The following is a 14,528-nucleotide window of genomic DNA, read 5'->3' on the forward strand; positions in this document are numbered from 1 at the left end:
GTAACACAGCATTTATTTCGCAGCCATTTCAATTTAAATCGACATGCGTCTGTTCCTAGTAGGAATACGATATTATTATGGGTGAAGAATTTTAGGTACACATCGTCAAAACACAGGACAAAAACGGACTGAGCGCCTGAAAACATTAACGCTGTAAGGTTAGCTGTTACGCGATCTCCACGACGTTCAGCAGCGAGACATCCATTTCTGATTGAAGTGTATGATGAATTCTTCATGCTGACCTGAAATTCCATCCGTATAAGATGATGTTAGTGCAGCAACTTAGTCTTAAGCAGTCGACCACAGTCAATTGCAGAAATGTATTATGACTCATTATAATATTTAGCTCTGTGTATTATGACTCATCATAATATTTATCCAGCTTGGTTTAAGTTTTCTATTTTTTTACCTTTCAAAAAATAATGTTTGATCACCATACAAAATTCTTTCATTAATATTTCACAAATCACAATGCTTGTTTGATTTAAATGATTACCGAAAACAGAATGATTGAAATTGTATGTGTGTTTACAGGAGCGTGTGTGCACATGCACACACACGCTCCTGCAAAGATTCGGTAAGCTAATAATGATGTAATATTGTACTACAAATGTCATCTCTTGACATACTTATCAAACACCCCTCATATTGTAATTGTGTGTTTGTAATGATTTGTTTGATACCTATTTCATGAAATTAGTGCAGCCATTCTGAACTTACAGGCACAAAAAACATATCACCTTCCTCCTGGTATAATCAAGTAGTTAGTAGAATATTAATTTATTTTATATTTATGTTTAAATGAACATTATGCAGTATTACACAATTATATAATTTTTTTCTCTCTTAACCATTTATTGTTGCGAGCTGGAATGATTACCAGGCTATGGAATGCAGCTAATTCCTGTGTGCATGAAGGTTATGTGACAAAACCATTACCTATCGTACATTTATAAAATCATCAGCTTTTCTTTCATACACACTATCCCTACCATTCAGGTCTCTATCATTCTCTCTCTCTCTCTCTTTTTCTCTATCAGACTTCCTCATTCTACCATTCTATGTGCAGGTATAGCACACACACACACACACACACACAAAATAAATAAATATTGTTAATGTATTATTTACGTTTTTATATTTATATATTTTTTTCTTTTTTAGTATTTCTAATAAATTAAATTTTTTATTAGTCTATATTTTTATGTATTACACAATTTAATTTTTTTAATCAAGAAAAAGATATGATTATGAGGGAAAGGAATGAGAAAGGTGTCGCCAGTATTCTTTGTTTAGGCTCTTGTTCGAAAAGAATTTCTGCAAGTGGGTTGCTTTCACTAGTTACATCATTGACATCACTATAGACATCATCACAGTCAGTAGTGTTTTTTTTGCTGGAATCATTCACTGATTTGACAAAATTTGCAATGTCTTCCATTAGATCATCTTCATTCAGTAATCTTCTTCAATGTGTTCCACATGTCTAAAATTTTTATTTCAGTCTTCTTTGTTCACAGAATTAATGGCTTCTCATGTTACATCTTCCAAGTCTGTCAGAGATAAATCTCTGGACACACTTTTCTCTTTCGGTAATCATTTTAGTTTTATCCAAATGAGTTTGGTGGCGTTTAACTTGCACATGTACAGTGGAGGTCCCAATACAGAATGGTCATTCAGTTTTAATACTTCATTGATCCTGTACGTCTTTTCATTCTGGCATTGTTCAATTATTGAGTGTAGCTAAAATTTTCACATACCTTCTCAGAACAGGAGGTCATTCTTTGAAAGCTAGTTTTTCATTTCAGCTATTCTTTGATAGCTTCTTATTTATTTGGATGGTGTGTTGTCTAAAATGATAATGCTTTTCTCCGGAGTGTTTGACATTATATTTTCACTAAGCCATTTTTCAAAATTCACTGAATTTATATGGCTGTGATAATTGCCAGTTGATTGACCCTCTTTAAAAATAAGTTCTGCACTTTCAATAAATCCATTTTTGTGGCGGCATGAAAAATAATAAGCCTGTTCGATGAACTAGGATCGGTCACTACATCTTCTATGTCCTCACTTTGCCAGCATTTATTGAAGGTCAAATTATTATAACCCACGACTAGTCTAGGTAAATGATAGATTTACCTCCCACTCTATTTCTTAATAGAATGTAAAAATCTACCCCGCCAGTTCACAATGTCTTGTCACTCAATAATTACTTTTCTTCATTTAGTGCACTTTCTCTACCGAAAACCCATTTGCTGCAGCAGTCTTGTTAATGGTTAATGGATGGACTCCATAGTGAAAATTAACTTTTTCCCCTATGGCCGGTAACAGTTTCATAAAGTGGGAATTATTTTTCTAATCGTATAAAATTCAGAGACTGTATTTTGGATTACTGATTACTGACCAACAAAATTATCACAGGAAAATTTCAGATTTTCATTTCTTGGGCAAATTTTCCCTGGCATTGACAATTTAGATAACCTGGCCTCAGTTCCTTCTTTATTTATTGTGGTTATTGTTTGCACAGATATTCCGGTATAAGTCGATCTATGCAAGTTTCTTTTTTTCAATATTTGCTCAGTTTTTCGTAGATGATCCTCTTCATCACATTTATCAATTAATTTTGTATATCCCTGGCTTCACTATGCAATGTCTGCTTTTTTTTTGTTTCAATGTAATTTTGTAAATTACAGTAATTAAATGATAAATTTAAATAAAAATGCCTATAATAACTATATGACAAATTTTTCCCCCAAGGACAAAGAATATAAGAAATAAAAAGAATATACCAGTCATTATAATTAAGACAATCAGAATTATATTACAATTAGGCAAAATTATAATTACAATCGGTACTGTAATAGAAAGAAAATGCAGTTGCAAGCTGTATACTAATCTGAATGCTACAAGTGTCATCAAGAAAGTGCAAAAGTGAATTAAAAAAAAACGATCATGTATGTTCATTATCTGAATAGTAAGAGTTATTCTTGCTTGTTTATGAATGGGCGCTGTTCTCTTCCTGCTATACCAGAGACTAACAATCATTCCAGCTCAATACCCCAGTTTTATTTTATTTTATTTTATTTTTTGAATGTTTTTGTTTAAGGTAGCTTATGACCTTATAACTTTAATAATTTTATTCTATAATTTTTGTCGATTTAAAATTAATATTACACATTTGTGTTTATAGGAATTAATAATATCAGAAGAAGATTGTGATTCAGATAATTACGAACAAAGTGTTATAAGGTATTTGTCATCTACTCTTAACAGCAATCAAAATAAAAACCTAAGCAATATCAGTTTTAATTCAACAAGTTCATGTGTGACTTCATCTCTTTCACTTACAAAGTACAATAGTGATGTATCAAAAGATATTAGTTCAAATTTATCAAATTTTATCATATCACCAGAACAAAATTTTAGTTGTAATGATAATGATAAAGAAGTAATTAAAATCTCTGATCGAAGTTGTACTACTGATGATGATTTTGAAATTACACGTGTGATTTGTAATAATAATTATCTTGGAGAGTCTGTATGCGTAGATTCAGTAAAGAAGCCGGTAAGGTATTTATTTTTTATATATTATTATAAAATATTTATAATTATTTTACAGGGTGTCCACATTTAAAGAAATTAAGAGAATTGATGGTCAGAGAATGTTACAGGATAACATAAAATACCTGAAAAGTTGTGGAATTTATCCTTGATAATAGTAACTCAGGAAAAGTAAAAAATATATGTCACATTGTTGCTGAGAGGTAAAAAATTAACTGAACATACTATGTTCAGTTAATAGTGGAAGTTGAAATTCAGTGAATTTATTTATTTTTTTCTGTTACATGTGTAATTGAAAAGAAGCATGAAATTTTGTGACATTTCAGTTGAATAGTAGTTTTTCTATAAACAAACATGTTGATGGATTTATAATAATCTTTAGCGCCTTAATAAGCTGTGTACGATAGCATAATGAGTAAGATAGAAGTAGAAGAAATTTTTATTACTAGAAATTACCTTTATGAGAACTTCATGGAGAAATTAATCTTGTAAAAAACTAAAAGAGAGAAAGAAATAAATATGATCAAGAACTAAAAGACATAATAGAAAACTGATAATGTGCAAGCTTGTATTGCTAGAAAAACTTTAATTAATTTTGTAGATTATTGTTATAAATACGTGTATAATTTGGCTTCTATTTTTAACAACTTCTCGATGAGATAGAAGGTTGTTTATTCACATTTCTAATCACCTTTTTGATAATCGTTAAGAATGCACTGTCAAAATTTTTAATTAGAAAAAAAAATTGATTAGACTTTACAGTTGATCACCATTTTGGCCAACTTCTTGATGTAATAAAAAATAAATAAAAAAAAGGCCCTTTCTTTTACATTTTTTGATGCTCTATCAAAACCTGAAGTTAAAATTTCTAAATTCCAGGATAAAATAGCATAGATAGAAATAAACAATTCCTATAATGAATTAAAGCTCTTTGAAAGCTTTATTATACATCATGATATAATCAAGAAATCAATATTTCAGAATATTTATTGGATATTATACATCAATATAGATGATGGCATCAAAATTAAAGGAAAAAAATAAAAATTAGAAGAGTTAATAAAATATTTTAAGTGTCAAGATCTTTTTTATACTCATTTCAGAAGACAGGGGGATTGTTTCGTAATGCACTGGATTTAATGTTTTATTACAATTTGGCAACTACCTACGCCTTAAATGCTACCTGTTATATTGACTGAATATCAGCACATGTGCTCCTTCCCAACATATAAAGAAGTACATGTAATGTTTGATCATCTCTGTAACAATTATTTTTGTAATAATTTTTATTACACACACACACACATATATATATAAAAAATGTGTCCCAAAAAAACATAATCTGGTTGCTTGACCAGTTCAACAAAAATTGAAAATTACCCACTTTTATCCTGACCTTAAAACTATTTTTTTTAAATTCTTTATTTAAGCAGTTTACCTGTGGTGACCATTTTGTTATGGTGTGCACGCCTATTTTTGTGATTGTAAGGCTTTATAGAAAAAAAAATAACTAAAAAACTATTGGTCCTGGAAGGATGAAACACAGAGCAATTTATTTAAATTTTCTGAAGGTAAAAGATTGGTCCAGTGATTTATTTAACTATCTCTCTACTTTCTATGAGGAAATTACCAATAAAGTTGAACATGAAAAATGGTGAAATTTCACTTTTGGTAATTTTTTTCAAGAAGCAAGGATGGCATACACAATTTGAATTATTTATTCATATGTTGGTATATGTTAGCAGTTTTACCATAAATAATATTAATGGTGATACACTTACCCTTAAATTTTTATGAATGTTTGAAAACTAATTTTAAAAAAAATTAAAATTTTGGCTTCAAATTACTGATGGGTCTGGTGATAAAAATCTCAAATTTGCTCAACTTGTTTATGGCAAATAAAAAAGTTTCTTCTGTATTATACTAATAAAAAAGTTATAACCTCTCAAAATTGTCATGAAAAACCTGTTAAAAGTGATACCATTTTAACTCACCTTGAAGTGATCCTCATTCATTTCATTTAAAGTGATCCTTGGGTCACTTCAAATGTATTGACCTGTGTGTGTGTGTGTGTGTGTGTGTGTGTGTGTGTGTGTGTGTGTGTGTGTGTGTGTGTGTGTGTGTGTGTGTGTGTGTGTGTGTGTGTGTGTGTGTGTGTGTGTGTGTGTGTGTGTGTGTGTGTGTGTGTGTGTGTGTGTGTGTGTGTGTGTGTGTGTGTGTGTGTGTGTGTGTGTGTGTGTGTGTGTGTGTGTGTGTGTGTATGTGTGTGTGTGTGTGTGTGTGTGTGTGTGTGTGTGTGTGTGTGTGTGTGTGTGTGTGTGTGTGTGTGTGTGTGTGTGTGTGTGTGTGCACATATTTTATTGCAGTTTTATAAGTTAGTATTATTAATGAAAAATTTTAAGTTATCTAAAAACAGGGGCACATTCAAAAACAAATTATATGTGCAATACATCTCATTTTTCCAGTTATTAAATGTCAGTTTGTTAAGTTAACTTGGTAAGTAAAGTAAGAAATAAAGATTTCTTGTAAAAGTCCTCTCATGTTCATCTGATTAACTTCAGAAAGGTTATTGTCTGTAAAAATTCAGTATGGAAGTGATTGGCAGTTATGATTAACAATTTACTTTTATGACCAAGTGTAAATAATAAAATAAAAAATAAACTGGAAAAAGAACACATGAACTATGGTAATGATGAAGGGTGGGTTTTCTTTGCTTTAATTTTTCTGTTAGAATTTTTATAGAAAATCGTTGTTGTGTATAATGATTACAATATTTCTTATCTTATTTTGAGAAATTGTATTAAAAGTTGTGTGGACACCCTGATTTAAATAATTATGATTTTTTCTACATGTTATCCAACTGTATTTTTACATTTAATATTATTTATGGGTCATTCCATGTCAAGTGGTCCAGTTTTGAAAATCATCCCCAGTTGAACATCTCCAAATATCAAACTTTTGGTGCAGGTTTCCCATGGTCTGACCTGCCATTTTACCAAATTGCAGCTCTATCTGCTGTGGCTGATTTTTTGTGGCCTCTTTAAAAAGTGGTACTTTTGTAGTTTGTGGATACATGTAAAAATTGTTATATTTTACTAACAAATTTTGACAGCAATAATAAAGATACAGATTCAAATTTTATTACTGTTGAGATATATTATCAACCTGATTTTGAGATATAGCAGCTGAAATTCGGCCAAAAATTTGTTGCAACATTTTGGAAGTCAAACTTTGAACTTATATATTTCCTTATCTAATTCTTTAATCAGAATGAGATCTTGTAATTTGAAAAAGGGAATAATTATGTGTAGTACTCTGCAGTTTCAAAGCAATTGGTATCTTATGTCAGGAGAAATTCATCACCAAATTTGGTCAAAAACTTTTTATCGTGGTTTTTGCCCATCTTTGAAGGCTTTTATCTCAGGTATTACCTTCTCAGATTTTGTTAGTTTTAGAGTAGGTGGAAAGGGCAGCTTTTAAACAACATAATCCATGCATTTTGGTTTTTGACCCATTATAGAGCTACAATTTGCTAAAATGACATTTAAGACCGCAGCGAACGTCCACACAAAATTTGATGAAGTTTGGAGATGATCGACTGGAGATCCCTGGTCAACATGGAATGACCATTATGTAAAAACTGAAATACAGTCTGAAGAGCTATTAAAGTTTATCAATTTTAACTCTTACAAACTATTACTTCATCATTAGTGTAAATAATTAAAAGCTACATTAATAAAGTTAATTATTTTTTGGTATTTGTCAGTATAACAGACAAAAACACATAAATTACACATTAATCCACTCATTTATTTAATATATATTAGATAAGTATGTGTAATTTAATAATCTGTTACATTAATGGGTAAGACGATCTGAGGCCTGATCAAAGTAATCTGTGTGTGGACTGATTGATTGTTCCCTTTCTCCCTTCCCACCTATTTTCTTATCCTTTATCTCCTTCGTTGGTCAAGTATCTTGGGAAGTCGGGTTACCTGGTTTCATCTGTGATACCTAGCTAACATCTTATATTAGCTGGCATGACAGCCAATCTTCTTTATGAGAGCTTAATGGAATAGCTCCCCTATGTGTCTGGAACTAAACAAGGGATTGCATGGTTAGTGATTGTGGGTGTTTTGGCAAAGCCAGCCTCTCTAAAAGTTATCTTGCTGACTGTGTAAGCTTATTCCCTGTTGTGAACGTAAAGGTTTATAACTGTTGGACTAAATATCATTCCCACAGTAGTGAGAAATGCTGTTTATTATTTTTAAAAAATGCTGACCTTTGTAGCGGCGTGGTAGCATCTGCCTTTAAACTGGAAGGTTCTAGGTTGAATCCTGATCAGGCTTTTCATTGTTTTAATACAATAAGAAACTCATTCATCATAATTAGCCGTAACTGGGTAGTTTGCCTGTAGTTTCTAAAATAAATAAGTTAAAAATTAAAAATAGACATTAAATAAGGAGGTAATTAAGCCCATTGATTTCTTTTTTCAGCATGTCTTTAGTCTTACTCATTTATTAAGATTCTGGGGAGTTCTGGGCTTGTTTTTTAAAATTACTCTTCAATCTTTCTTTTTTTTGTACAAAAAAAAAATCTATTTGCTTTACAAGTACTACACAAAGAGATCTGAGAAGGGGTATGTTGAAAAGTGCATTTTTACAATCTCCTAATCAGTGGGAGACTATAGATTGTAGGAAGAAGAGAAAATACGTATTTTTTGCAATTATCTAAGAAATCATTCATTTAACAAAAATTTTTTTATAAAATTCGTTAAATTTAAAACATTACTGGAAAGTTGGTCTTTCATTTTACTCTATCCCATAAAAAAGTTACCAAGTTAGGATAATTTTCAATTTTTGCATCTCTTCCCTGGTGAAAAAGTGTTTATTGTACTTGTTTTTCATCATTTACTAATATTACAAAGAAGCTAAGAAAAGAATCAACAAAATCAACAGTCTTAAAAAAATTATTTTCCTACAGTTCACATTTTTTTATTTAGAATACCTTTGTAATTCAATGAGGTATGAACTTCAACCAAGAAATTGATAATTTATTATTATTATTTTTTATTTTTTATTTATTCTATTTCATTTCATAACTTGATGCAGTGAGTTAAGTAAAAAAAATGGAAATGTTTACTTTTCTTTTGGGGAAAAAAAATTGTTGTACTTTTGAGATTTTTAATATTTATAAAGATTATTATACAGGTGTCTCACAAAGAAATGGAGAAAGTTTCAGGACGTTCTACTGGTGAAAATAATGAAAAATGTTCATACAAACATAGGTCTAGAAATGCTTTGTTTTCGAGTTAGTTTTCAGCTAGCAAAGTATTTCGCCTGGATTTCAGCTCTTCTAATAAAAATCAGCCCTACTATAATATTTGGGATCCAAATCAAGTAGTAAAGCTGTTGCTTTCCTTGTAATTTGAGCGGGGAAAGAGGATAAAGAAGCAGGTCCCAGAACTATAACTTCAGTAGTTTTTAAGATATTCAATGTAGAACAAAAAATTTTTGTTGTAGAAACACAAATTTTTTCGGTTCGTAGTACAACAGCTTTGTTAAATGACTAATAAATGCAGAAGATTTTGTAACAAAACTTGTAGGGAATTTAATTTTTAGGAAATTAATGTAAATGTAGCTAGTAAAATGTAATTAAAAAACTTTTTAAATCTATTTCTTACTGAAGTAAAACAAACAAAGAATAGACAGAAAATCTTATTATTCTTTCTGTACCTAATAAGCATTTTTTTTTAAAACAAGAATGCTAATTACTAAAAATAATTTTAAAAGTAATATAAAATTTATAAAAGAATATTTTCACTGTGTATATTCACTAATATATTCAGGTAAAATGAAATAATTATGTAAAAACTAAATTGAAATGTATGTTACATTTTGAAATACTCTATTTAAAAAAATTTATTATGTAGTTTTCAATACTAACAGCTGATCAACAATGAAAACTGTGTACTTCGTTTGAATCTGTTGTCGTATAAATTATCATACAGATAAAGGAAGTGTAGTGTTATCATATCATAGTGTAAAAATGTCATTTCAATTTTCTAATGAGGAATATGCTGATATAATTATTGTTAAGAAATTTGTAACTGAAATTCTGAAGTTGCCCAACATGAATATCAGGAGAGATTTCCTGTAAGGTGGATTCAAAATACAAAAATTCTTTTCTTTGGTGTATCAGCATATATGAAGTAAGTCAGTTTTCTGTTAAAACACAAGTAAATCATCGTGTTAATGATGAACATCATGTGATTTAGCGTTGCCCAGGCACTAGTACAAAGTAAATTTCATGTTGCACTGGTTTTTCAAAAATCAAGCATGTCAAATTCTATGGAAAGAAAATCTTTATTGTTTCTGCCTGCAGAAGGTTCAAAATTTGTGACAGATTACTCCAGAGGTTAATCTTCTGTCATCGGCTTCTAGATAGCGTTAATAAGGTAAATTCAATTTTATTTACTGATCAAGTCATTTTTACAAGAAACTGAGTTTTCAATTCTAAAAATAGTCATTTATGTTGCCAAGACAATCTACTTAATACTGTGGAAACTAGTTTTCATCATAGATTTCACATTATTGTTTGGTGTAGCATTATTTATAACAAATTTCTGAGACTGTTTGTTTTTAATGTAAATCTTACAGGAGATGCATACATTAATTTCTTGAAAAATAATTTTCTGGCTCTTTTGGAGGATGTACCTTTACAAACTAGATTGCAAATGATTACCTAGCACAATGGTGTGAAACATCATATTTTTCTTTAGTAACTAGAAGTAACTTGAATATTAATACCTTAAAGCCGATCGGACATGGTAGACCAATCAATTGGTTACCGCAATCACCTGACTTAACACCATTGTATTACTTCATTTGGGGCCATATGAAAACAATAGTATACCAACAAAATGTTAATACTAAAATAAAAAAAATAAAAATGTTATTCATTAAAATACGAAATGCTATTGAATCAACACAAAACTATCTTGAGATCATGTGGAAAGAGACCAGAAATATTTTATGTCAGGCAGAGTGCTGTGTACATTGTGAAGGAGGAATTTCAAACAGTTACTGTAACTGATGTTTGTTATTCTGTTACTGTTCATTATTTCATGTATTTTTTGTTTTTAAGAATAATATTTATTAGGTATAGAAAGAATAATATGATTTTCTGTCTACTTTAGTCTGTTTTGCTTTGATAAAAAACCTGTTTTAAAATTTTTGTTTACATTTTATTGGATGTATTTACATTATTTTTCTCAAAATTAATTCTCTACAGGTTTTGTTAATAAATCTTCCGCATTTATTAGTTATTTAATAAAGCTATTGTACTACAAACCTAAAAAAACATGTTTTTTGACATAAACTTTTGTGTTCTACATCAAATATATTAAAAACTACTGGTCTTACAGTTTTGGGACCTGTTTTATCATATTTCCCAGCTCAAATTACATAAGAAACCTTCAACTATATAACTTAATTTGGGTCCCAAAAGTTATAGTAGGGCTTCTTTTTCTTAAAAGAACCGAAATCCGGGCGAAATATTTCATTACCTGCAACCCAAAAACAAAGGACTTCCAGATCTGTGTTTATATAAACTTTTTTCATTACTTTCCCCAATAAAACACACCCTGAAAGTTTCTCCAATTCTTCATGGGACACCTGTACACCATGATCACTCTTATACCAAAATATTTTTGACTCTTTTGATTTAAGTAATTACATTACGCAGTGTAAGTTTAAATATAAGAAGAAAAGAAGTATAGATCTTTAACTTACCTGTGAGCTCAAGATCAAATAAAATTACGTATGTCCTAAGATATACGACTTGTTGAACTCACACAAATTATGTGTGGGATTTTTATTATTTATTTTTAAAACAATAGGCTTATGCCCAATTATAGTTACTGTACAGTAGATGAATGTATCATTATATAAAAATGCCAAGCCTGACAGATTTGATTCCAGAACCTTTCAGATGAATGATCTCTATGAGACCTTTAAGAGATCTCTATAAGACCTTTCGGATGAAAGATCTCTGTGTTACTACTCCACCAAAGAGGTCAAAAATATGAATTAAGATTATTTTTTCTTTTGATTTTAGTAAAGAAATTTATTTATAATTTTAAATTTTCAGTCATTACTTTCATCATCACCATCATCCTCATCATCATCGTCATCATCATCATCAGATGAATTGGTGTACATAAAATCAGATATTGAAGATTCTGATGAATATGAAAATATGGTTATCAATTATTTAAAAAAGAATTACTCTTACAGTAAATGGCACAAAAAAATGGACTATCAGAATCTGTCTTCTAAAACTGGTGATGAAAATAATCTTAAAACAAATCTTGTAAGAAACTTTTTTTTAATATAATACATTTACCATATCTGAGATCATGTTTCTGTTGATAATTTATTGTTAATCGATACATAGTGAATATATATACTAATATTATAATACATACCTTTATGCTGATTAATTTATGCGATCATTATATTCAGTAGTATATGCTGTTGATGACAAGAGTTGATTGCTTTGGCTGTCTCTTTCCTCAATTGCAAGATGGACTGAAGAATTTTTATTTGGTAACAAGATGGTGTGCCTTCTCACTGGCATAACTTTATACGGGATCGGTTAAATGACATTTTCCCAGATTGCTAGATTTTTTTTGACTTGGATCTGATGACAGTACCTGTTTGCAGTGGTCTCCAATGTCTACCTGTCTTACCCCATGTGATTTTTTCTTTGAGGTTTGCTTTTTAAGAATCTTGGGTATGTGCCTCTGCTACCTACTGGTCTATCTGATTTTAGGCATAGGATTGAAGCAGCTGTTACTTCCATTACTCTAGTCATGTCAGTTAAATTACGGGACAAATTCTCAGTTGGATGTGTGTTGTATGGCAAAAGGTGCTCACATTGAACACTTGGAAAACCGTAAGCGTTACTCTCTCACTTTATTTGCGATTCAGATATTGTAAGTCAAAATTAAGAGATATTAAATAGCTTTTAAATTCAGATCATTTGTTTTTGTACGTTGTAGATTATTATTATTATTAATATATTTCAATCTGTTATTGAAATATAAATTTCTGGCTAGAAAAAAATGTTATTCAATCATTAAAAGTCTTATTTCTATTTTTATAGTAAATGTTTAATATAGTAAAAATTTTTCCAAACTTTTTAAAATTTTGGGGCCCCCTCGTATCAATAGAGCTTTTTTATTGATCTTGATGATTACCAAAATAAGATTTAAGCATCAGAATTTCCAAATTTCAATTATTTTTTTTCATTTTGGGGCTCATACTTGTGAGGACAGTTTAGTAGAAATGTTTTTATAAAGAAGTGATCCTTAAAAAAAAAATCATAAAAGGAATTGTTAAAGTAAGTAGCTAAATTTAGTAGAAAGTAAAAATATTAAAAATGAGCCAATTTGAAGAAAATCGATTTGGTGAATCCTTAGATATAAAGCCAAAACCAGTGTGACACACATACATAAGTATGTTTTTTGTCTAAATGAACTAGTTGGACTCTAAAACCATAAAGATTTGCAAAAAACCGTGTACCTGATTTTTGACATGATTATCATACTTCCTCCTTAATATTCTAGCTGTATTCACTGGGTAAGTAAGAAACAATAGATGTAACATATGTATTTATTTTACATCTATAGAGCTGTAGAGTCAGTGAATCTATTTTAAATATAAATTTATACAAAAGAAGAATTAATAAAACTTTGTAAACAATTTAATCAGATATTTTCTATGAAAATAAACACATAAGTATATTATGTGTTTTATGTTTTCAAAATGACAGTCATTTCAGATTTTTTATCGCTTACATCTTCCATTGTAGCCTTCCTTACAGGCAGGATTCTTGCTTTTTTTAGTCTGGCTTTTTATTAGATTTATTGTGATAAAAATAGAATATCTAATGTTTTTTTTCTTTTACTGTCTAGCACTATAGCAGAATTATAGTTTTAGAAGGTGAAGTATTGTTATTGGTCCAATTTGGGCATATGCAGTTTTCACCAGATCTTTACGTTTTGATAACCAAGGAACCCAAAAAACCCAAAAACCAGATGGAAATTTTCCAGATGTTCATATATTTGTTTTTGTGTTAGGAGTTGCATTCTGAATCACCTTATATCTCCAGAACTACTAAACCTATTTTGACCAAACCTGGTCAGATTATTTCTATAAATGTGGCATTGATGCCGTTAAATTTTCAACTTAAAAGGTCAAGGAGTGAGACTGTACAGCAAGGTCACCCTCATCATGAGATTTCACATAATTAAGGTGCTGTTTTTCTTAGGCACATTTGTTAACAATTAAAATATAATAATATTTCAAAATTTTTTTGGGAAAATCACACCCCCACCCCATAAAATGCTCTAAATAAACTCATGGTTCAGTGTGTCATTAGTACCCCTTCTCACCACAAGGAGTGCTAGTATAGCACTAACGTACTGCTGCTGTAGTCATCTGCTGTGTTGTATTGTGACAGGTGAGTGGTAGAATTAAATAAATGAATAATATTTAAAGTGTAAAAAAGTATTTTAAGTGGTCATTAGTATCACCACATTCGCATGAATGAAACACAGTATGCACGCTCGCTTTCATTGGAATCATTAAATTAAATTAACAAAAAATGTTATATTTAGATAAAATTATAAATATTTTTAATTAATTTGTGTGTGCAAGCCGTGTATCAGAAAAAAGCCACATAGTTGGAAAGTCCTACAACTCTGTTGTCAGCTCTTTTTTTTTATTTTATTCTATTTTTTAAAGTCTACTCAAGCTATTAAGTAATAATTAAAATACAAAAAGGAAACTTATAATTTTCCTGTTATATAGAATTAATGAATTATTTTATACTTTTTTTTTTTGTAAAAAGTAAATATTTTGTTGTCAATGGCTGACACTGTGTTGTTTATTTACACCAGTTTT

The 14,528-nt window shown here is 29.9% G+C and overlaps 1 protein-coding gene across 2 annotated transcripts in view; it reads left to right on the forward strand.

The window, feature by feature from the left end:
• Window positions 1–14,528, forward strand: part of LOC142333222 (uncharacterized) — a 44,209-nt gene that overhangs the window by 16,509 nt on the left and 13,172 nt on the right. For both annotated transcript variants that reach the window (XM_075380209.1, XM_075380208.1), the window contains exons 4-5: window positions 3,188–3,562; window positions 11,710–11,931. In XM_075380209.1, coding sequence (XP_075236324.1) covers window positions 3,188–3,562; window positions 11,710–11,931 — 597 coding nt within the window. The remainder of the gene's footprint in view (window positions 1–3,187; window positions 3,563–11,709; window positions 11,932–14,528) is intronic.

The sequence above is a fragment of the Lycorma delicatula genome, chromosome 12, assembly GCF_047948215.1.
Source record: "Lycorma delicatula isolate Av1 chromosome 12, ASM4794821v1, whole genome shotgun sequence".
NCBI lineage: Eukaryota > Metazoa > Arthropoda > Insecta > Hemiptera > Fulgoridae > Lycorma > Lycorma delicatula.